The sequence below is a fragment of the Scophthalmus maximus genome, chromosome 12, assembly GCF_022379125.1.
Source record: "Scophthalmus maximus strain ysfricsl-2021 chromosome 12, ASM2237912v1, whole genome shotgun sequence".
Classification (NCBI taxonomy): Eukaryota; Metazoa; Chordata; class Actinopteri; order Pleuronectiformes; family Scophthalmidae; genus Scophthalmus; species Scophthalmus maximus.
The window spans coordinates 8,260,166-8,284,671 of NC_061526.1; the positions used below are offsets into that span (position 1 = coordinate 8,260,166).

At 40.5% G+C, this 24,506-nt stretch overlaps 1 protein-coding gene and 2 long non-coding RNA genes across 29 annotated transcripts; 2 read left to right on the plus strand and 1 right to left on the minus strand.

Moving 5' to 3' along the window:
* On the minus strand, positions 1–24,469 carry LOC124850833. The gene is made up of 12 exons (XM_047336299.1): positions 24,215–24,469; positions 23,679–23,822; positions 23,380–23,489; positions 11,300–11,393; positions 10,942–11,013; positions 10,048–10,161; positions 6,502–6,534; positions 5,245–5,284; positions 4,894–5,017; positions 3,713–3,750; positions 813–936; positions 1–555 (listed from the first exon to the last, which is right to left on the minus strand). Exons 5-12 carry the CDS (start codon positions 10,957–10,959, stop codon positions 408–410), a joined length of 639 nt encoding a protein of 212 aa, XP_047192255.1. The 5' UTR covers positions 10,960–11,013; positions 11,300–11,393; positions 23,380–23,489; positions 23,679–23,822; positions 24,215–24,469; the 3' UTR covers positions 1–407.
* LOC124850842 lies at positions 647–1,688 on the plus strand. Of its 3 annotated transcripts, none has more exons than XR_007031898.1 (5): positions 647–691; positions 783–877; positions 1,030–1,085; positions 1,174–1,257; positions 1,370–1,688. It is a non-coding gene; the product is annotated as an uncharacterized LOC124850842 (long non-coding RNA). The 3 variants fall into 3 exon arrangements; XR_007031896.1 differs by having other exon boundaries at positions 1,373–1,688; XR_007031897.1 differs by having other exon boundaries at positions 652–682; positions 1,373–1,688.
* LOC124850834 lies at positions 8,480–17,037 on the plus strand. Of its 25 annotated transcripts, none has more exons than XR_007031876.1 (25): positions 8,480–8,617; positions 8,702–8,765; positions 8,848–8,988; positions 9,705–9,752; positions 9,904–9,945; positions 10,023–10,169; positions 10,242–11,030; positions 11,115–11,171; positions 11,270–11,410; positions 11,480–11,544; positions 11,635–11,668; positions 11,739–11,786; positions 12,248–12,318; positions 12,554–12,594; positions 13,064–13,152; positions 13,275–13,301; positions 13,795–13,830; positions 14,471–14,518; positions 14,617–14,679; positions 14,750–14,806; positions 15,339–15,382; positions 15,480–15,518; positions 16,081–16,108; positions 16,627–16,746; positions 16,904–17,037. It is a non-coding gene; the product is annotated as an uncharacterized LOC124850834 (long non-coding RNA). The 25 variants fall into 25 exon arrangements; XR_007031874.1 differs by having other exon boundaries at positions 13,108–13,152; positions 13,784–13,830; XR_007031870.1 differs by having other exon boundaries at positions 13,108–13,152.
* Positions 24,470–24,506: the final 37 nt, after the last annotated feature.

Consider the following 24,506-nt stretch of genomic DNA (forward strand, 5'->3'; position numbering starts at 1 on the left):
CAAAGTAGCTTGTAAAAAAAAAAATCATTCTTAACATAAAATCAATAACAGACCATTTCTGTTCATTGTAGTTTAAATGATGTCAGTCGGTGTGTTGGTTGGTCTGTAGGTGGGGGAGTCGGTGTTTCTGTCGGAGTTCCTGTGGTTGGTGTGTAGGTGGGCGAGTCTGTCGGTTGATGCGTCGTCGTGTTGGTGCGTCGTCGTGTTGGTCAATCTGTTTTTCTGTCGGTGTTGTCGGAGTTGCTGTAGTTGGTGGACTGGAGGTTTGTCCTCCTGCAGTTAAACATCACACTGACAAAGATGAAACTCAATCATAGAACATAAATAAAGTCCAGTCTGGTTGAGCTACAGTCCCACAATGGATGTAAGGATATTAACGGTGTAGATAAACATTCATATCATATGAGCTATTTGATTGTTGCTGCATTTGAACAGAAGTGACAATAATGTTGTTTGTTCTCTCTTGGTTTGATGAAACTGTTGAAGTGGATGATGGGACGTGACTCGCCGACCTGCCTGGACAGTCTCATCGAGGTAAATGAATCCCATTTGACTCTGTGATCAGGTGAAGAATGTAATCGTAAAGAGTTTGTACGAGAATCACAATACAGAGTTATGGCGTTAAAGATTTGTCTTTGTCTGTCAGCAGGACGAAAAGCATCTGGACAAAGGGGCGGAGCCGGTATATGAGGTTACTCTGCATTATATATGTTTACTATGAAGAATTTTGATCTGTTTTACGTGTCAATAACTTGTCTTTTTCTCTTCCTTTGAAACTGAAGTGGATGATGGGACGTGACACTGATCTTCACCTGGACGTCTTGATGGACCGTCTCCTGCTTCTTCTGTAAAAAGTAGAGGAAGTGACATCATCGAGGTAAACGAATCCCATTTGTCTGTGATCATGAGGTGCTGGTGTGGATCCCTGCTGAGAACCTGTCACAGCAAGAAATATTTAGGTAAAGAATTAAATCCTAAAGAGTTTGTATGAGAATCGCAATACAGAATTCTTTCTTTGTCTGTCAGCAGGACGAGAAGCTGTGGACAAAGGGGCGGAGCCAGGGCTCTTGTGGTGGCTGTAGTTGGTACATGAATATATGTATGTTTACTACCAAGAATTTTGATCTGTTGCGTCTCAATAACTCGTCTTTTTGTCTTCCTTTGAAACTGAAGTGACACTGACCTTCACCTGGACTGGCCCCTGCTTCATGCCTGTGCTTATTCTGTAAAAAGTAGAGAGGAAGTGACATTATCGAGGTAAACGTATCCCTGCTGAGAACCTGTCACTGCAAAACATATGAAGGTAAAGAATGTAATGGTAAACAGTTTGTATGAAAATGACACAGAGTAATTTGTCTTTGTCTGTCAGCAGGATGAGAAGCTCCTGAACAAGGAGCAAGAGAGGATCTGGACAAAGGGATGTTTGGTTTCTTTATTTAACATGTTGATGATTCATGGATATAGATGATTGAGACCAAACAATAAAACATTGCAAAGATACGAATGATGATTACCACCGTTAATATCCTAAGATCCAGTGTGTTGTATGAACAAAAAGGGCAAAGTAGCTTGTTAAGAAAATATCATCCCTAACATAAAATCAATAACAGGTCATTTCTGTTCATTGTAGTTTAAATGATGTCAGTCGGTGTGTTGGTTGGTCTGTAGGTGGGGGAGTCGGTGTTTCTGTCGGAGTTCCTGTGGTTGGTGTGTAGGTGGGCGAGTCTGTCGGTTGGATGGTCGGTTGATCGTTTATCTGTCGTTCAGTTGGTTTGGTCGGTCTGTAGATGGGCGAGTTTGTCGGTCGATCCGTTTGTCTGTCGGTCTTGTCGGAGTTGCTGTAGTTGGTGGACTGGAGGTTTGTCCTCCTGCAGTTAAACATCACACTGACAAAGATGAAACTCAATCATAGAACATAAATAAAGTCCATTCTGGTTGAGCTACAGTCCCACAGTGGATGTAAGGATATTAACGGTGTAGATAAACATTCATATCATATGAGCTATTTGATTGTTGCTGCATTTGAACAGAAGTGACAATAATGTTGTTTGTTCTCTCTTGGTTTGATGAAACTGTCGAAGTGGATGATGGGACGTGACTGGCCGACCTGCCTGGACGGTGTCATCGAGGTAAATGAATCCCATTTGACTCTGTGATCATCCCTGCTGAGAACCTGTCACTGCAAGAAATATTAAAGTTAAGAATTTAATCGTAAACAGTTTGTATGAAAATCACAATACAGAATTCTTTGTCTTTGTCTGTCAGCAGGACGAGAAGCTCCTGAACAAGGGGCGGAGTCAGGGCTCGCTTGTGGTGGCTGCAGAGTCGGTACATGAGTATATGTATGTTTACTAAGAAGAATTTGAGATCTGTTACGTCTCAATAACTCGTCTTTTTCTCTTCCTTTGAAACTGAAGTGGATGATGGGACGTGACACTGACCTTCACCTGGACTGTCTCCTGCTTCCTGCCTGTGCTTATTCTGTAAAAAGTAGAGGAAGTGACAAATCCCATTTGTCTGTGATCATCAGGTGTTGGGGTGGATCCCTGCAAGAACTATTAAGGTAAAGAATGTAGACATGACCAGTTTGTATGAGAATCACAATACAGAGTTATACTTTGTCTGTCAACAGGAAGAAAAGCTCCCAAACAAGAGAGGATGTGGACAAAGGGGCGGAGCCAGGGACGTTTGGTTTCTTTGTTTATCATTTTTAACATGTTGATGATTCACAGATCTAGATGAATGAGACCTAACGATAAAACATTGTCAAAGAATTAGGAAAAAATAGTTTAGTACATTTCAAAGTAGTTGAATCCATCAATGTGGTGAACTTGAGGAGGCTCGTGTTGTATGGACAAAAAGGGCAAAGTAGCTTGTTAAGGATATATCATTCTTAACATAAAAACAATGACAGACCATTTCTGTTCATTGTAGTTTAAATGTTCTGTCGGTTGGTCTGTAGGTGGGCGGGTCTGTCGGTCTGTTGGTCGATCCGTTTATCTGTGGTTCGTTTGGTTGGTCTGTAGGTGGGCGGGTCTGTCGGTCTGTTGGTTGATCCGTCGTTCAGTTGGTTTGGAGGTTTCTCCTCCTGCAGTTAAACCATCACACTGAGTTGGATCAAATCATTGAATGTAAATAACATCAAGTCTGACTCTTAACAAGATGAGATTACAGTGGGACTGAAGGAAAGGTCGACCTTCTGTGTGTTAACTACTGGAAGACATTTGTATTTGTTACTTCTCTACCTGTGCGTGTCAATAACTCGTCCTTCTGTCTTCCTTCGAGGTAAAAGTGGATGGACGACTTGACTGGACCTTCGCCTGGACAAGGAGAGAGGCTTCCTGTCTGTACTTTACTCTGGTTAATTACAGAATGAGCAGAGAGGAAGTGACATTATGGAGCTAAACGAATCCCATTTGTCTGTGATCATGAGGTGCTGGTGTGGATCCCTGCTGAGAACCTGTCACAGCAAGAAATATTTAGGTAAAGAATGAAATCCTAAAGAGTTTGTATGAGAATCGCAATACAGAATTCTTTCTTTGTCTGTCAGCAGGACGAAAAGCATCTGGACAAAGGGGCGGAGCCAGGGCTCGCTTGTGGTGGCTGCAGAGTCGGTACATGAGTATATGTATGTTTACTAAGAAGAATTTTGATCTGTCACGTGTCAATAACTCGTCTTTTTGTCTTCCTTTGAAACTGAAGTGACACTGACCTTCACCTGGACTGGCCCCTGCTTCATGCCTGTGCTTCCTGCAAAAAGTAGAGAGGAAGTGACATTATCGAGGTAAACGAATCCCTGTTGAGAACCTGTCACAGCAAAAAATATGATGGTAAAGAATGTAATGTTAAACAGTTTGTATGAAAATGACACAGAGTAATTTGTCTTTGTCTGTCAGCAGGATGAGAAGCTCCTGAACAAGGAGCAAGAGAAGATCTGGACAAAGGGATGTTTGGTTTCTTTATTTAACATGTTGATGATTCATGGATATAGATGATTGAGACCAAACAATAAAACATTGCAAAGAGACGAATGATGATTACCACCGTTAATATCCTAAGATCCAGTGTGTTGTATGGACAAAAAGGTCAAAGTAGCTTGTTAAAAAAAAATCATTCTTAACATAAAATCAATAACAGGTCATTTCTGTTCATTGTAGTTTAAATGATGTCAGTCGGTGTGTTGGTTGGTCTGTAGGTGGGGGAGTCGGTGTTTCTGTCGGAGTTCCTGTGGTTGGTGTGTAGGTGGGCGAGTCTGTCGGTTGATGCGTCGTGTTGGTGCGTCGTCGTGTTGGTCAATCTGTTTTTCTGTCGGTGTTGTCGGAGTTGCTGTAGTTGGTGGACTGGAGGTTTGTCCTCCTGCAGTTAAACATCACACTGACAAAGATGAAACTCAATCATAGAACATAAATAAAGTCCAGTCTGGTTGAGCTACAGTCCCACAGTGGATGTAAGGATATTAACGGTGTAGATAAACATTCATATCATATGAGCTATTTGATTGTTGCTGCATTTGAACAGAAGTGACAATAATGTTGTTTGTTCTCTCTTGGTTTGATGAAACTGTTGAAGTGGATGATGGGACGTGACTCGCCGACCTGCCTGGACGGTGTCATCGAGGTAAACGAATCCCATTTGACTCTGTGATCAGGTGAAGAATGTAATCGTAAAGAGTTTGTACGAGAATCACAATACAGAGTTATGGCGTTAAAGATGTCTTTGTCTGTCAGCAGGACGAAAAGCTTCTGGACAAAGGGGCGGAGCCTTTACATGAGGTTACTGTGCATTATATATGTTTACTATGAAGAATTTTGATCTGTTTTACGTGTCAATAAGTCGTCTTTTTCTCTTCCTTTGAAACTGAAGTGGATGATGGGACGTGACACTGATCTTCACCTGGACGTCTTGATGGACCGTCCCCTGCTTCTTCTGTAAAAAGTAGAGGAAGTGACATCATCGAGGTAAACGAATCCCATTTGTCTGTGATCATGAGGTGCTGGTGTGGATCCCTGCTGAGAACCTGTCACAGCAAGAAATATATAGGTAAAGAATTAAATCCTAAAGAGTCTGTATGAGAATCGCAATACAGAATTCTTTCTTTGTCTGTCAGCAGGACGAGAAGCTGTGGACAAAGTGGCGGCTGTAGTCGGTACATGAGTATATGTATGTTTACTACCAAGAATTTTGATCTGTTGCGTCTCAATAACTCGTCTTTTTGTCTTCCTTTGAAACTGAAGTGACACTGACCTTCACCTGGACTGGCCCCTGCTTCATGCCTGTGCTTATTCTGTAAAAAGTAGAGAGGAAGTGACATTATCGAGGTAAACGAATCCCTGCTGAGAACCTGTCACTGCAAAACATATGAAGGTAAAGAATGTAATGGTAAACAGTTTGTATGAGAATGACGATACAGAGTAATTTGTCTTTGTCTGTCAACAGGATGAGAAGCTCCTGAACAAGGAGCAAGAGAAGATCTGGACAAAGGGATGTTTGTTTCTTTATTTAACATGTTGATGATTCATGGATATAGATGATTGAGACCAAACAATAAAACATTGCAAAGATACGAATGATGATTACCACCGTTAATATCCTAAGATCCAGTGTGTTGTATGGACAAAAAGGGAAAGTAGCTTGTTAAGAAAATATCATCCCTAACATAAAATCAATAACAGGTCATTTCTGTTCATTGTAGTTTAAATGATGTCAGTCGGTGTGTTGGTTGGTCTGTAGGTGGGGGAGTCGGTGTTTCCGTCGGAGTTCATGTGGTTGTTGGTTGGTGTGTAGGTTGATCGTTTATCTGTCGTTCAGTTGGTTTGGTCGGTCTGTAGGTGGGCGAGTCTGTCGGTCGATCCGTTTGTCTGTCGGTTTTGTCGGAGTTGCTGTAGTTGGTGGACTGGAGGTTTGTCCTCCTGCAGTTAAACATCACACTGACACAGATGAAACTCAATCATAGAACATAAATAAAGTCCAGTCTGGTTGAGCTACAGTCCCACAGTGGATGTAAGGATATTAACGGTGTAGATAAACATTCATATCATGAGCTATTTGATTGTTGCCTACTGGAGGAAATGGTTTCTGCATTTGAACAGAAGTGACAATAATCTTGTTTGTTCTCTCTTGGTTTGATGAAACTGTTGAAGTGGATGATGGGACGTGACTCGCCGACCTGCCTGGACGGTCTCCATTTTGTAATGTGGAGAGGAAGTGACGTCATCGAGCTAAACGAATCCCATTTGACTCTGATCAGGTGAAGAATGTAATCGTAAAGAGTTTGTACGAGAATCACAATACAGAGTTATGGCTTAAAGATTTGTCTTTGTCTGTCAGCAGGAAGAAAAGCTTCTGGACAAAGGGGCGGAGCCTTTACATGAGGTTACTGTGCATTATGTATGTATATATGTATGTTTACTCTGAAGAATTTTGATCTGTCACGTGTCAATAAGTTGTCTTTCTCTTCCTTTGAAACTGAAGTGGATGATGGGACATGACACTGATCTTCACCTGGACGTCTTGATGGACCGTCTCCTGCTTCTTCTGTAAAAAGTAGAGGAAGTGACATTATCGAGGTAAACAAATCCCATTTGTCTTTGTGATCGTCAGCTGTTGGGGTGGATCCCTGCAAGAAATATTAAGGTAAAGAATTTAATCGTAAACAGTTTGTATGAAAATCACAATACAGAATTCTTTGTCTGTCAGCAGGACGAGAAGCTCCTGAACAAGGATTAAGAGAGGATCTGGACAAAGGGGCGGCGCCAGGGCTCGCTTGTGGTGGCTGCAGAGTCGGTACATGAGTATATGTATGTTTACTAAGAAGAATTTGAGATCTGTTACGTCTCAATAACTCGTCTTTTTCTCTTCCTTTGAAACTGAAGTGGATGATGGGACGTGACACTGACCTTCACCTGGACTGTCTCCTGCTTCCTGCCTGTGCTTATTCTGTAAAAAGTAGAGGAAGTGACAAATCCCATTTGTCTGTGATCATCAGGTGTTGGTGTGGATCCCTGCAAGAACTATTAAGGTAAAGAATGTAGACATGACCAGTTTGTATGAGAATCACAATACAGAGTTATACTTTGTCCACATCCTCTCTTGTTCGGGAGCTTTTCTTCCTGTTGACAGACAAAGGGGGGAGCCAGGTACGTTTGGTTTTTTGTTTATCATTTTTAACATGTTGATGATTCACAGATCTAGATGAATGAGACCTAACGATGAAACATTGTCAAAGAATTAGGAAAAAATCGTTTAGTATATTTCAAAGAAGTTGAATCCATCAATGTGGTGAACTTGAGGAGGCTCGTGTTGTATGGACCAAAAGGGCAAAGTAGCTTGTTAAGGATATATCATTCTTAACATAAAAACAATGACAGACCATTTCCGTTCATTGTAGTTTAAATGTTCTGTCAGTCGGTCAATCCGTTTATCTGTCGTTTGGTTGGTCTGTAGGTGGGCGGGTCTGTCGGTCTGTTGGTTGATCCGTTTATCTGTGGTTCGTCTGTCGGTCTGTTGGTTGATCCGTCGTTCAGTTGGTTTGGAGGTTTCTCCTCCTGCAGTTAAACCATCACACTGAGTTGGATCAAATCATTGAATGTAAATAACATCCAGTCTGACCCATAACAAGATGAGATTACAGTGGGATTGAAGGAAAGGTCGACCTTCTGTGTGTTAAGTACTGGAAGACATTTGTATTTGTTACTTCCCTACCTGTGCGTGTCAATAACTTGTCCTTCTGTCTTCCTTCGAGGTAAAAGTGGATGGACGACTTGACTGGACCTTCGCCTGGACAAGGAGAGCGGCTTCCTGTCTGTACTTTACTCTGGTTAATTACAGAATGAGCAGAGAGGAAGTGACATTATCGAGGTAAACGAATCCCTGCTGAGAACGTGTCACAGCAAAAAATTTAAGGTAAACAGTTTGTATGAGAATGACGACACAGTAATTTGTCTTTGTCTGTCAACAGGATGAGAAGCTCCTGAACAAGGAGCAAGAGAAGATCTGGACAAAGGGATGTTTGTTTCTTTATTTAACATGTTGATGATTCATGGATATAGATGATTGAGACCAAACAATAAAACATTGCAAAGATACGAATGATGATTACCACCGTTAATATCCTAAGATCCAGTGTGTTGTATGGACAAAAAGGGCAAAGTAGCTTGTTAAGAAAATGTCATCCCTAACATAAAATCAATAACAGATCATTTCTGCTCATTGTAGTTTAAATGATGTCAGTCGGTGTGTTGGTTGGTCGATCTGTCGTTCAGTTGGTTTGGTCGGTCTGTAGGTGGGCGAGTCTGTCGGTCGATCCGTTTGTCTGTCGGTCTTGTCGGAGTTGCTGTAGTTGGTGGACTGGAGGTTTGTCCTCCTGCAGTTAAACATCACACTGACACAGATGAAACTCAATCATAGAACATAAATAAAGTCCAGTCTGGTTGAGCTACAGTCCCACAATGGATGTAAGGATATTAACGGTGTAGATAAACATTCATATCATATGAGCTATTTGATTGTTGCTGCATTTGAAGAGAAGTGACAATAATGTTGTTTGTTCTCTCTTGGGTTGATGAAACTGTTGAAGTGGATGATGGGACGTGACTTGCCGACCTGCCTGGATGTCAAGGTGAAGAATGTAATCGTAAACAGTTTGTCTTGAAATAACAATACAATGTTATGGTGTTGAAGATTTGTCTTTGTCTGTCATTAGGATGAAAAGGGGCGGAGCCAGGCCTGGGTGCAGAGAGTCGGTATATGAGGTTACTGTGCATTATGTATGTATATATGTTTACTATGAAGAATTTTGATCTGTCACGTGTCAATAAGTCGTCTTTTTCTCTTCCTTTGAAACTGAAGTGGATGATGGGACGTGACACTGATCTTCACCTGGACGTCTTGATGGACCGTCCCCTGCTTCCCGTCTGTGCAGTAGAGGGGAGGTGACATTATCCAGCTAAACGAATCTCATTTGTCTGGATCCCTGCAACAAATATGAAGGTAAAGAATGTAATGGTAAACGGTTTGTATGAGAATGACGACACAGTAATTTGTCTTTGTCTGTCAGCAGGACGAGAGGATCCTGAACAAGGAGATGTTTGGTTTCTTTATTTAACATGTTGATGATTCATGAATATAGATTATACAGACAAACAATAAAACATTGCAAAGATACAAATGATGATTACCACCGTTAATATCCCAAGATCCAGTGTGTTGTATAAACAAAAAGGTCAAAGAAGCTTGTTAAGAAAATGTCATTGTTAACATAAAATCAATAACAGACCATTTCTGTTCATTTTAGTTTAAATGATGTCAGTCGGTGTGTTGGTTGGTCTGTAGGTGGGGGAGTCGGTGTGTTTCCGTCGGAGTTCATGTGGTTGTTGGTTGGTGTGTAGGTTGATCGTTTATCTGTCGTTCAGTTGGTTTGGTCGGTCTGTAGGTGGGCGAGTCTGTCGGTGTTGTCGGAGTTGCTGTAGTTGGTGGACTGGAGGTTTGTCCTCCTGCAGTTAAACATCACACTGACAAAGATGAAACTCAATCATAGAACATAAATAAAGTCCAGTGTGGTTGAGCTACAGTCTCACAATGGATGTAAGGATATTAACGGTGTAGATAAACATTCATATCATATGAGCTATTTGATTGTTGCTGCATTTGAACAGAAGTGACAATAATGTTGTTTGTTCTCTCTTGGTTTGATGAAACTGTTGAAGTGGATGATGGGACGTGACTCGCCGACCTGCCTGGACGGTGTCATCGAGGTAAATGAATCCCATTTGACTTTGTGATCGTCAGGTGTTGATGTGGATCACTGCAAGAAATGTTCAGGTGAAGAATGTAATCGTAAACAGTTTGTACGAGAATGACGACACAGAGTTATGGCGTTGAAGATTTGTCTTTGTCTGTCAGCAGGACGAAAAGCTTCTGGACAAAGGGGCGGAGCCTTTACATGAGGTTACTGTGCATCATATATGTATATATGATCTGTCACGTGTCAATAACTCGTCTTTTTCTCTTCTTTTAAAACTGAGGTGGATGATGGGACGTGACACTGACCTTCACCTGGACTGTCTCCTGCTTCCTGCCTGTGCTTATTCTGTAAAAAGTAGAGGAAGTGACGAATCCCATTTGTCTGTGATCATCAGGTGTTGGTGTGGATCCCTGCAAGAACTATTAAGGTAAAGAATGTAATGGTAAGCAGTTTGTATGAGAATCACAATACAGAGTAATTTGTCTTTGTCTGTCAACAGGATGAGAAGCTCCTGAACAAGGAGCAAGAGAGGATCTGGACAAAGGGATGTTTGGTTTCTTTATTTAACATGTTGATGATTCATGGATATAGATGATTGAGACCAAACAATAAAACATTGCAAAGATACGAATGATGATTACCACCGTTAATATCCTAAGATCCAGTGTGTTGTATGAACAAAAAGGCAAAGAAGCTTGTTAAGAAAATGTCATTAACATAAAATCAATAACAGATCATTTCTGCTCATTGTAGTTTAAATGATGTCAGTCGGTGTGTTGGTTGGTCTGTAGGTGGGGGAGTCGGTGTGTTTCCGTCGGAGTTCATGTGGTTGTTGGTTGGTGAGTCTGTCGATCGTTTATCTATCGTTCAGTTGGTGGTCGGTGTGTAGGTGGGCGAGTCTGTCGGTTGATGCGTCGTCATGTTGGGCAATCTGTTTATCTGTCGGAGTTGCTGTAGTTGGTGGACTGGAGGTTTGTCCTCCTGCAGTTAAACATCACACTGACAAAGATGAAACTCAATCATAGAACATAAATAAAGTCCAGTCTGGTTGAGCTACAGTCTCACAGTGGATGTAAGGATATTAACGGTGTAGATAAACATTCATATCATATGAGCTATTTGATTGTTGCTGCATTTGAACAGAAGTGACAATAATGTTGTTTGTTCTCTCTTGGTTTGATGAAACGTGATTCGCCGACCTGCCTGGACGGTGTCATCGAGGTAAACGAATCCCATTTGACTCTGTGATCGTCAGGTGTTGATGTGGATCACTGCAAGAAATGTTCAGGTGAAGAATGTAATCGTAAACAGTTTGTACGAGAATGACAATACAGAGTTATGGCGTTGAAGATTTGTTTTTGTCTGTCATTAGGATGAAAAGGTCCCGTAGTGGAGCAAGAGAGGCTCTGGACAAAGGGCCGGAGCCAGGGTACATGAGTGATACATTATGTATATATGTTTAGTATGAAGAATTTTGGTCTGTCACGTGTCAATAACTCGTCTTTTTCTCTTCCTTTGAAACTGAAGTGGATGATGGGACGTGACACTGATCTTCACCTGGACGTCTTCATGGACCGTCCCCTGCTTCCCATCTGTGCAGTAGAGGGGAGGTGACATTATCCAACTAAACGAATCCCATTTGTTTGGATCCCTGCAAGAAATATTAAGGTAAAGAATGTAATGGTAAACAGTTTGTATGAGAATGACGACACAGAGTAATTTGTCTTTGTCTGTCAGCAGGATGAGAGGATCTGGACAAAGGGGCGGAGTCACTACATCACTTCCTAGATGTTAGACATGAGGTTATTGCTCCTTTTATATATATATAGCTTTTGATCTGTTACTTGTCAATAACTTGTCTTTTTCTCTTCTTTTCAAACTGAACTCCTCAGGTGTTGATGTGGATCCCCGCTCAAGAAGAGAAGTGTACGGCAAGAATGTAATCATAAACAGTTAGTATGAAAATTGCAGTATAGTAATTTGTGTTTGTCAGCAGGATGAGGAGCTCCTGGACAAAGGGATGTTTGTTTTTTTTAACATTTTGGTGAGTGACGGATGTAGATGAATGAGAGTAAACGATAAAACATTGTAAAGTTGAATTATCAATCTGTAGTTTGTAAAGATATGAATGATTATTACCACCGTTAATAACTTAACATCCAGCGTGTTGTTGGGACAATATTGTAATTAACATGAAAACCATAACGGAATATTAGTGTTGATTATGCAGTGAAATATTGTCAGTCGGTGTGTTGGTTAGTTGGATTTCATGTAGTTTCTGGTTTGTTTTGCACTCGGTCAGTCGATACGTTTCTCATTGTGTTTGGTCGGAGTTCCTGTAACACAATGGATGTAAGGATATTAAGGGTGTTGACAAACATTCATATCATATAAGCAATGGTTTTTGTATCGTAAGAGAAGTAATATGAATAGTTTTTAGTTTGTTCTCCTCAATAACTTGTATTTTCTCTCTTCCATTGACGATGGGACGTGATACGAACTAAGAGATGCCGACCTGCTTCCTGTCATCTTACCAGAGTAAAGAACAGGAAGTGACATGGATCCCTGCAAGAAATGTAATCATAAACTGAGAGTTTGTATGCAAATTGTAATACGGAGTTATCTTTGAGAGCAGGGAACTGATATCATTTAGATCTGTGACGTCGCTATAACTGGTCTTTTTCTCTTCCTTTGAAATTGACCTGCCTGGACGTGTTGGTGGGAATGTTCAGGTGAAGAATGTAATGGTAAACTGTATGAGAATCACAATACAGAGTAATGGTGTTGAATTTTTTTTTTGTCTGTCATTAGGATGAAAAGGTCCCGTAGTGGAGCAAGAGTCGGTACATGAGGTATGTATAGATGTTTACTATGAAGAATTTTGATCAGTTTTACGTGTCAATAACTTGTCTTTTCGTCTTCCTTTGAAAGTGACACTGATCTTAACGGATTGTCCCCTGCAAGAATGTAATGGTGAACAGTTTGTATGAGAGGATCTAGATGATTGAAAAGTTGAATTATCAATCTGTAGTTTGTAAAGATACGAATGATCATTACCAACGTTAATAACTTCACATCCAGCGTGTTGTAGGGACAAGATTGTAATTAGCATGAAAACCATAACGGAATATTTGTGTTGATTATGCAGTGAAATATTGTCAGTTGGTTTGTTTTGCACTCGGTGTCGGTCATCTGTCTGTTTGGTCGGAGTTCCTGTAGTGAAGCGTTACACTGACAGGTTTAGGGAGTTAGATGAAACGTGATCTAGTTAGTTACAGTAACACAATGGATGTAAGGATATTAATGTTGTAACATGAATAGTTTTTTCTCTCTTCCACTGACGATGGGATGTAACACGGACTCAGATGCTGATGTGCTTCTTGTCATGGATCCCTGCAAGAAAAATTCTGGTAAAAAAATGTATTCATAAACTGAGAGTTTGTGTACAAATCATTACACTGAGTTATTTCTGAGCAGCCAAGAGATATAAATTTGATTTGTGATGTGTTTTTGTCTTTGTTTGAAACTGAAGGGGCTGATTGAACGTGATGTCATGGAGGTAAAGGAGTTACATTTTTATGTAAGAAAGTACGATATAGAGTTATGGTGTTAAATGTTTGTCTTGGTTTTTTTAACATGACGATTTACGGAATAATTCAAGGATCCAAATAATAAAATTTTTGAAAGTTGAATACATCAATCTGTAGTTTGTAAAGACACGAATGATCATCATCACCGTGTTGTATGGACAAAGTAGCTGGTTAAGAAAACATTATTCTTAAAATAAGAACGACATCAGTCGGTGTATCGGAGTTCCGTCCTCATGTGGTTGAGCTCCAGTCACACAGAAATGGATTCTGCACTTTAAGAATCCCATTTGTCTCTGATAGTTTGCAGGATGAAAAGCTCCTGAACGAGACTGTCCATACAACGCACTGAATGTTGCTCATCGACCAAGACCATTCAAACTAGAATGGTCTGTTAGACATTCCAGTATGTGACCTACTAGGGTGAATGTTTTCTGCATTCTAATATGAATAGTTTGTTGTTAGTTCCTGGACGGTTGGATGTGTCCCCTGGAAGAAATGGTGAGTTAAAGAATGTAATCGTAACCAGTTTGTATGAGAATGACGATACACAGTAATTTGTCTTTTTGTCAACAGGACGAGAGGATCTGGTCAAAGGAATGTTTGGTTTCTTTAACATGTTGATGATTCATGGATATAGATGATTGAGACCAAACAATAAAACATTGCAAAGATACGAATGATGATTACCACCGTTAATATCCTAAGATCCAGTGTGTTGTATGAACAAAAAGTTAAAGTAGGTTGTTAAGAAAATGTCATTAACATAAAATCAATAACATGTCATTTCTGTTCATTGTAGTTTAAATGATGTCAGTCGGTGTGTTGGTTGGTCTGTAGGTGGTTGTTGGTCGAGTCGTCGTGTTGGTCAATCAGTTTTTCTGTCGGTGTTGTTGGAGTTGGTGGACTGGAGGTTTGTCCTCCTGCAGTTAAACCAGCACACTGACACAGATTTAGTGAGTTGGATGAAAGAAACAAATGTGAGTCCAGTCTGGTTGAGCAACAGTCCCACAATGGATGTAAGGATATTAACGGTGTAGATAAACATTCATATCATATGAGCTATTTGATTGTTGCTGCATTTGAACAGAAGTGACAATAATGTTGTTTTTTCTCTCTTGGTTTGATGAAACTGTCGAAGTGGATGATGGGACGTGACTCGCCGACCTGCCTGGACGGTGTCATCGAGGTAAACGAATCCCATTTGACTCTGTGATCAGGTGAAGAATGTATACGAGAATCACAATACAGTTATGGGGTTAAAGATTTGTCTTTGTCTGTCATTAGGATGAAAAGCATCTGGACAAAGGGGCGGAGCCAGGGCTGGCTTGCGGTGGCTGCAGAGTATATGTAGGTTTACTAAGAAGAATTTGAGATCTGTCACGTGTCAATAACTCGTCTTTTTCTCATCCTTTGAAAGTGAAGTGAATGGTGGGAGACTGGTCTTAACGGATTGTCCCCTGCAAGAAATATGAAGGTAAAGAATGTAATGGTAAACAGTTTGTATGAGAGGATCTGGACAAAGGGATGTTTGGTTTAATATTTGGTCAGAGTCATCAACATGTTAAATAAATAAACCAGTGTAAAGTTGAAATATCAATCTGTAGGTTGTAAAGATATGAATGATCATTACCAACTTCACATCCAGCGTGCTGTAGGGGCAAAAAGGGCTAAGATTGTAATTAACATGAAAACCATAACGGAATGTGTGTTGGTTATGCAGTGAAATATTGTCATCTGTCTGGGTTTTGTAGTGAAGCATCACACTGACAGGTTTAGGGAGTTAGATGAAACGTAATCCAGTTAGTTCTAGTAACACAATGGGTGTAAGGTTATTAATGTGTTAAACATTCATATCATATAAGCTATTTGATTGTTAGCTACTGGAGGAAATGGTTTTTGTATAGTAACAGAAGTGATATGAATAGTTTTTTGTTTGTTGTCCTCAATAATTTTTTTTTTTTTTGTCTTCCATTGATGATGGGACCTGCTTCCTGTCATCTAACCAGAGTAAAAAACAGGAATCCCTGCAAGAAGTATTCAGATGAAAAAGGTAATCATAAAACAGTTATCTTTGACGTGTCTTTCTTTTTCATTGAAAACAGTTAGTATGAGAATCATGGCGTTAAATGTTTGTCTCTGTCTTTCAGCAGGACGACAAGGTCCTGAAGTGTAGCAAGAGCGGATTGGTTTGTTAACATGATTTCAAATAATAAAATATTGCAAAGTTGAATCCATCAATCTGTACTTTGTAAAGATACGAATGATGATTACCACTGTTTGTCAATACAACATGCTGGATCAAAGTAGCTTGTAGAGAAAATATCATTGTTGACATAAAATCAATAACAGGCCATTTCTGTTCATTGTAGTGTAAATGATGTCAGTTGGCTGATGCAGTGGAGGTTTGTCCTCGTGCAGTTAAACCAGCACACTGACACAGTAGTTTTTTAGAGTTGGATGGAAGGAATGTGAAGTCCAGTCTGGTTGAGCTACAGTCCCACAATGGATGTAAGGATACTAACGGTGTTGATAAACATTTATATTATCTGCGATATTTGATTGTTGCTGCATTTTAAGTGAAGTGACAAGAATGGTTATCTTGTATTTGTCCCTGGCTTTGATGAAACGTGACTCGCCGACCTCCATTTGTCAGCGACGTTTGTTTAGTTTCTTAAACACTGAAACGTGTTATTGTTTGGTGTCAATATATTAATGTCAATTGTTTTTGTGTAATTATTGTATTTTCAGTTGATGCTGACCTGCAAGAAATATTCAGGTAAAAAATTTAATCATAAACTGAGAGTTTGTCTGCAAACCATTATACTGAGTTATGTCTGAGCAGCCAAGTGATATAGTTTTGATCTGTGAAGTGTGTTTTTGTCTTTCTTTGAAACGGATGTCATGGATTTATATTTTTATCTAAGAAAGTATGATATAGAGTTATGGTGTTAAATGTTTGTTTTTATTTTAACATGACGATTTACAGAATAATTCATGGATCCCAACAATAAAATATTTGAAAGTTGAATGCATCAATTTGTAGACTGGAATGATGATCACCACTGTTGTATGGACAAAGTAGCTGGTTAACAAAACATCATTGTTATTTTAACAATGACGTAACATTTAGTTAGACATTCTAACATGAATTGTTTGTGATCCCTGGAAGAAATGGTGAGTTAAAGAATGTAATTGTAACCACTTTGAAGGTTGACCATGCAGTCAACAGCTTGTTTGTGTCTTCAGAGGCTGATACTTTCTTGTCGTCCTCGTTGATTTGTATTTGTTCTGTAGGTGGCACATTGATGTTTACCTACTGCTGATCCAACCAGAGATGATATGGATGGTTTGGGCAAATCCAGTTAGTTGTATTACTACAATGGTGTTAACTACTGGAGGAAGTCTGCAAGAATGGTGAGTTAAATACAGAAAAGTAGTGGAACCAAATGATTGACCTTGTCATTATTTTTGTGTTCTATTGAAGGAAGTTGACCAGGATGACCTGCAAGCAGTCTTTATGTATTTGTTGTAATACTGAGGAAATGGTTTTAAAGGACTTGTGTCTCTGCAGGTGGACAAGCCCCAGAACATGTGGATGAATGAGAGAACAATAAAGGTTTTTGAAAGAATTGGTTATTGTGGTCTTTGGAGGTAACAGAAGAAGAAGAAGAAGAAGAAGAAGAAGAAGAAGAAGAAGAAGAAGAAGAAGAAGAAGAAGAAGAAGAAGAAGAAGAAGAAGAAGAAGAAGAAGAAGAAGAAGAAGAAGAAGAAGAAGAAGAAGAAGAAGAAGAAGAAGAAGAAGAAGAAGAAGAAGAAGAAGAAGAAGAAGAAGAAGAAGAAGAAGAAGAAGAAGAAGAAGAAGAAGAAGAAGAAGAAGAAGAAGAAGAAGAAGAAGAAGAAGAAGAAGAAGAAGAAGAAGAAGAAGAAGAAGAAGAAGAAGAAGAAGAAGAAGAAGAAGAAGAAGAAGAAGAAGAAGAAGAAGAAGAAGAAGAAGAAGAAGAAGAAGAAGAAGAAGAAGAAGAAGAAGAAGAAGAAGAAGAAGAAGAAGAAGAAGAAGAAGAAGAAGAAGAAGAAGAAGAAGAAGAAGAAGAAGAAGAAGAAGAAGAAGAAGAAGAAGAAGAAGAAGAAGAAGAAGAAGAAGAAGAAGAAGAAGAAGAAGAAGAAGAAGAAGAAGAAGAAGAAGAAGAAGAAGAAGAAGAAGAAGAAGAAGAAGAAGAAGAAGAAGAAGAAGAAGAAGAAGAAGAAGAAGAAGAAGAAGAAGAAGAAGAAGAAGAAGAAGAAGAAGAAGAAGAAGAAGAAGAAGAAGAAGAAGAAGCCTTTTGGAGAATTCCTGGTCTGATGCGGAGAGGTGGCATACAGTCAACCCTGTGACTTTTCAGAGTTGGGACTAATCCAAAAAGAAATAAAAGAGGTACAAATCTCAACACAAAGCCTATAAATGAACCCAACAACATGTGGATTATTTAATATTACGTCACTCCCATCTAAATCTTTGTTAGTGAATGATCTGATAACTGGCTACAGCCAGAAGAATGTTAGTTTAAATGAATCAACACCTCCCTCTTATAATAATACTCATGGACCACAGGAGGAGGAGCAATCTACCAAACAGACTTATTGCTCCACTTAACCGTAATTTTAACTCATTTGAAAACCTAACTCTTACCCTCCTTCACCCAAGCTGGAATTGTCAAAAACCAGTTACTGTATCGACCACCAGGCCCTTACTCTGAATTTTCAGACTTTTTATCTGAGTTGGTGCTTAGCACACAAAGTTATTATAGTGGGTGACTTCAACGTGGATGTTGCCAACGACAGTCTTAGTTCTACCTTTAATTCGCTCATAGACTCAATTGGTTTTACTCAACATGTAAACAAACCCACTCACTGTTTTCATCACGACCTCGTTCTGACCTATGGCATTGACAATCTTATAGTATTTCCTCAAAACCCTCTGTCCGATCACTACTTAGTTACATTTGAATTCTCCATTATTAACTTTACTGAATTTGGAGAAAAGTTCTATTACAGCAGGTGTCTATCAGAAAACTCTGTTAGTAAAATCAAAGAAACAGTTCCTTCGTTATTTACTCCATGTATCGATACAGTGCAGGATCGTTATCAAAACTTTACTGCCATACAAATTGATGATGTTGTTGATAGTGCAGCAGCCTCACTACGTTCCACACTTGACACTGTGAAAAAGAAGACAGTCAAACAGAGGAGGATAGCTCCATGGTTTAATGCACAGACACGTGCTTTAAAACAGACGTCACGTAGGTTAGAAAAAAAGTGGCGTTCCAATAGTCTAGATGAATCTCACCTAGACTGGAAAAATAGTTTCATTACATATAAGAAAGCCCTCCGAAATGCCACAACCAATTATTTTTCTTCACTAATACAGGAAATTAAAAACAACCCCAGGTTCCTCTTCAACACTGTAGCCAGGCTGACAGAGTTGGAGGAATAGACTGTTCAGTAGAGCTTTTACTCCAAGTAGCAATGATTTCATGAGTTTCTTTACTAATAACATTATTACCATCAGGGGAAAAATGGACCAGCTTCTTCCCACTAATGGCACATGGTACTGTAGGTTCTGAACAAATAGTATCGCCTAATTTTTATTTACAATGCTTCTCCCCTATAGATCTGGCTGAGCTGACTTCATCCAAGTCATCAACCTGTCTTTTAGATCCTATTCCATCAAGGCTATTTAAAGATGTATTACCTTTAATTAATAAGTCCATATTAGATCACATCTATTTATCTATATTGACAGGCTAGGTGGCAGTAGTTAAACCTCTGCTCAAAAAACCTACTCTGGACCCAGATATCTTAGCTAACTATAGACCCATATCAAACCTCCCCTTTATCTCTAAAATCCTTGAAAAAACTGTTGCTGACCAGTTATGTGACTATTTACACAGGAAGAGTCTGCTTGAAGACTTTCAGTCAGGTTTTAGAACACATCATAGTACAGAAACAGCACTACTGAAGGTTACCAACGACCTTCTCGTGGCCTCAGACAGTGGATATGTTTCTATTCTCGTCCTTTTAGATCTTAGTGATGCATTTGATACCATCAATCACAAAGTGGGATTAAAGGAGCAGCACTAGAATGGTTTAAGTCCTACTTATCTGATAGATTTCAGTTTGTTAAAGTTAATAACAAATCTTCCATTCATACAAAAGTGAGACATGGAGTACCACAAGATTCTGTACTGGGACCGATACTTTTCACTCTATATATACTTCCTTCAGGCAATATTATAAAAAAACGCTGCATCAATTTCCATTGCTACGCTGATGACACCCAGCTGTATTTATCTATAAAGCAAGATGAAACTAATCAGGTCGACAAACTTCTGGATTGACATAAAGGCCTGGATGACTTAGTTTTTTCTGAGTTTAGAAGTAAAAAATTATGAGGTCATTATACTCGGCCCTAAACACCTCACAGAAACATTATCTGATCATATAGTTACTTTCAATGGCGTTACCTTTGACTCACACATAAAACAAGTCTCTAGGACAGCCTTCTTTCACCTGCGCAAGAACATTAGAAACATCCTCTCTCAAAAGGATGCTGAAAAACTAGTCCATGCTTTTGTTACTTCTAGACTGGACTACTGTAATTCATTACTGCTAGGATACCCCAATAAGTCTGTGAAAAGCCTCCAGCTAATCCTAAATGCCGCAGCTCGAGTTCTGACAGGAACTAGAAAAAGAGATCATATTTCTCCAATGTTAGAATCTCTGCATTGGCTTCCTGTAAAATTCAGAATACTGCTCCTAACATACAAAGCCCTTAATAATCAAGCTCCATCATATCTTACAGAGCTCCTAGTTTCATATTATCCCAATAGATCACTTCGCTCTGTAAATGCAGGATTACTTGTGGTTCCCAGAGTCTGTAAAAGTAGAATGGGAGGCAGAGCCTTCAGCCACCAGGCTCCTCTCCTCTGGAACCAGCTCCCAGTTTGTGTCAGGGATGCAGATACCCTGTCTACATTTAAAGTTAAACTTAAAACCTTCCTTTTTGATAAAGCTTATAGTTAGAACTGCTCAAGTCTTTCATTAACCATTTCTTTATTATGCTGCTATAGGAACTTATATCATGAGCATCTTTCTCTCCCTTTGCCCCCATGTATCTACATTACATGTCACTAACTCTGTTTTCTCTCTCCTCTAGTAGATCTGCAGGATCCAAACCCATTATTATTAATAACATCATTGTATTTATAAGTATCAGTCTGGTAGAAATTAAAGCAACTGTTATACTACCCCCCCATCCCCCGATATGTTTACAGTACATGTCACTAACCCTGTTTGTGTTTTCTATCTCTCCTAGTGTATCTCTGACCCAAACCCGTCATTATTATTATTGCTATTATTAATATCATCACTAATAATGACAACAACATAATTGTATTTTTTAAGTATCAGTCTGGTTGAGATCACAGCGGCGTCTCTCCTCCCACCCTCTTTCTGCCCATTTCTCTCCTCAACCCAACCGGTCCAGACAGAAGCTCCGCCCACAATTGTGTCTGGTTCTGTCACGGAGTTTTTTCTCTCCACTGTCGCCAAGTGCTTTGCTCATTGTAGGATTTGTTGGCTTTTCCCTGTAATATTGACCTCACTATGTAAAGTGCCTTGAGGCAATGTATGTTGTGATATGGCGCTATACAAATAAAATTGAATTGAATAAGAAAACACCCAGGTGAAACTATCGGTCCCAGTACAGAACCTTGTGTAGCTCCATGTCTCACTTTTGTGGTTTACAAACTAAAATCTATCACACAAAATCACCAAGCAGACTATTCCTGTGTAAATAGTCACATAACTGGTCAGCAACAGTTTTTTCAAGGATTTCAGAAATACAGCAGAGGTTTAACTACTGCCACCTTAAAAGCCTTTGGTACATAGCCTGTTAATATAGACCTAATATGAAATTATTCATTAAAGGTAATACATCCTTAAATAACCTTGATGGAATAGGATCTATAGGGGAGAAGCATTCTAAATATAAATTAGGCGATGCTATTAGTGGGAAGAAGCTGCTACATTTTTTCTCTGATGGTAATAATCTTGTTAGTAAAGACGCTCATGAAATCATTGCTACTAAGAGTTGGAGGAATACACTGTTCAGTAGAGCTTTTACTCAGCCTGGCCACAGAGTAAAATAAAAACAACCCCAGGTTCCTCTTTAGCACTATTTGTGGATAATTGGTCCTGGCATTTCCGAGGGCTTTCTTATATGTAATTAAACTATTGGAACGCCGCTTCCTTTCTGACCTACCTGACGTCTGTGCATTAAACCACGGAACTATCCTCTTTTTCAGGTGAGACTGCTGCACTATCAACAACATCATCAATTTGTGTGGGAGTAAACAAAAAAGGAAGCTTTTCTTTAAATTTACCGACAGACACCTGCTGTAATAGAAGTTTTCTGTAAAGTTCATTAATGACAATTCAACCAAGTAGCGATCGGACATAGGGTTTTGAGAAAATACTATTAGATTGTCACAGATCAGAACGAGGGTGTGAGTGAAACCAATTGAAGCTACGAGCAAATTAAGGACTGTCGTTGGCATCGCGCACCAACTCCTCTGAAAATTCAGAGCAAGGGCCTGGTGGTCCATATACAAAGATTACAAGGACTGTTTTTTCACATTTCCAACTTGGATAAAAGAGGCTGAGGAATATGACTGAAAACATCACTCTTATAATAGAGTACATCATCATTCACTAATAAAGATTTAGATTGGAGTGACCTCATATTTCATAATCCGCATTTGATTGTTCTATTCTTAGGTTGATTTTTGTGGGGCCGACTGCTCTGAAATGTCACAGGCTCGACCGTCTAGGTAACCGAGTCAGGTTTCCACAAATGACTACCGCATCGGACCAAGAATTCTCCAAAAGATGCGGCAATACGTGTCATCACTGTTCAAGTTGGGCAGGGGTCCAGAGAAATCTACAGAGTCCGACATTGTTCTTAAACAATTACACGCCGAATCAATATTCATGACCTCCGGGTGTCGTTACTGCCTACGTGGGATACAGACTGGTGACTCTGATCACTGTGGTCGCTAACTTCATTCTTCCCCAAAACAGAGTTCTCCAGAATTTATTCGAACCGTGAGCTTCGGTTTAGGACTTTGCCTCTTACTGCGGGAGGCTCGCACCGGCTAACGACTTACTCTCCACGGTGCAGAGCCTCGCCTCCATCCTAGCAAACGAACTACACTTACTACAAGTATCGCTAAAGCTAACTAGGTAAGAGAGCTGTGAGTGTTTAGACTAAACAAGGGAGAGTGGATAAACACACTTCATGGAAGCGACACAATACGTTCCCGCAAGAGTAACTCCTCACTCCACTGTTATTTTGAGTAGGTAGATAGATGTGTACTTCACGTACAGGCCCGGGACTGCGGCAGATTACATTAATGTCTAAGGTGTACACGCGCGATACTTGGGGGGGGGGAGTCAATCCAAAAGATAGTCACTCCTGTTTGTTGATTGCCAAAGTTGCTGTAGGGGCACTGACCCCGCGAGCAGTGAGATGCTCATTCAACTGTAGGTAGAGATCGAGGCAAAGTTCAGGTCGTCACGTTCTGCAGGAAGAGAATCCCAGAGAACTGCGAGTTCACTAAGCTCTAAAGCCAAAGCTAAACACCTCGGCTGTGAAAAGTCAGTCCGGGGTTAGAGGAAACCGAAGACTCTGTGTGTTTAGGTCGTGTTAAAAGCTTCGAAGGACATCGCGCGAGAATGTCAAGACAAGACGTCTTTGCTTGTACAAACGCCACAGCGTTAAAGACGTAATGGAGTATTAACTAGTGTGAACGGGCAGGTGTGTCACAACTCATCATAGCTCCCTTTTATTGGACATGCGCTGATTTGTCTACGTCTTATCCTGAGAAACCACCGTTTTTGTTACATAACTGAATATTAATGCAGCGGCTGAGATTCCTCCATCAGGATCGATAAAGAACTTTGTCTTAACCCTGCATTAATAAAGTAGGTTGGAACTGTCTTGTTACTGACCTGAGATTATGACTTGGGCGGCGACGCTGTCCGTGGTTCTGACACTCCCGTCGCCTCCAGTGACTTTCTGTGCGTGTGAAGACGCCAACACAGAGTTCCCTCTATGATTCCTGTCGGTTCACAAATACGAGAGTTTACGATTCCGGAGCTGAGCACACGACGTACAGGACTTTTTGCATAATCTCTGACTCGTGTTGTGAAACAATAGCGTCTCTTCTGTGAACACACTGTAGATATGTAAATTCCTTCTTATACAGTTTCATAAGCGACTGGCAGCAACTGTAGTCTTTCTTCCTTACCTCTAGTTTCACATTAACATGTCTTCAATAACAGCTGTCCTGATGAAAAGCCACTCACACAATCTCTCTCGTTGGCCGCCTGCCACGTGGTTCCCCTCCACTAGGCGGCAGCATTGAGCCGCCGACAGGGAACAGTTGGACACACTGAGGACAAACGACAAGGAGAGATGGAGATAAGAGTCACTTGTTGCAGCAGCCAGAGTCGCACGTACATCACAGTAACAGAAATGAACTCTACAAACACGCGAGGCCACGACCTCGACACATCAGAGTAAAGACAGCATCTTCTTGATCCCACTGTTTTGAACCAAAAAAAACCCCAGACATTTCAACATGCAGGGGCCAGACACATGACAAGTCTCATTCTTTAGATTCATGTTATGACACTAGTTGCAAACTCGGCTTTGCCTCTGTCCTTGTTATCACAGTGAGAACCCAGTGATGAGGGAACAAGTGACCGCTGACTCGTTTGGCTCCGCGCGTAAAGTACGCGTGGCGTCGCCGACCCGGTCATTTCATTACACTGCCCCACTCACTCGCGTGTTCCACACAAGAACGACCCTGCAGGTGATTAGTTCACCAACAGAGACGCGGTCCCTGTTCCTCTGGCGCGCCGCCAGCTGCAGCACGCTCCGAGCCTCCTCTCACTTTGCAGCAGCCCTTCTTCTGAGGGGGGGGGGGGGTCTTCCAGGAGCCGAAAGAGGTGGAGCAGAGGAGGAGGGGAGTCTCTCGGCCTCTGCAGCCGACGCTGGAGTGAGGTGGGGTGGGGATGAGAGGGGGGCGACGGGAGCCCTTGGCCGCCTACTCGCCTTCCAGTTGCCTCCGCAC

Coding starts and splice junctions, on each gene's coding strand:
- LOC124850833 (XM_047336299.1), bottom strand. Junction 6,535..10,047: donor AGGAGACAGTCCAGGTGAAG/GTCAGTGTCACG, acceptor TACTTTTTACAG/AAGAAGCAGGAGACGGTCCA. Junction 937..3,712: donor AGGGGCCAGTCCAGGTGAAG/GTCAGTGTCACT, acceptor TTGCTGTGACAG/GTTCTCAGCAGGGATCCACA.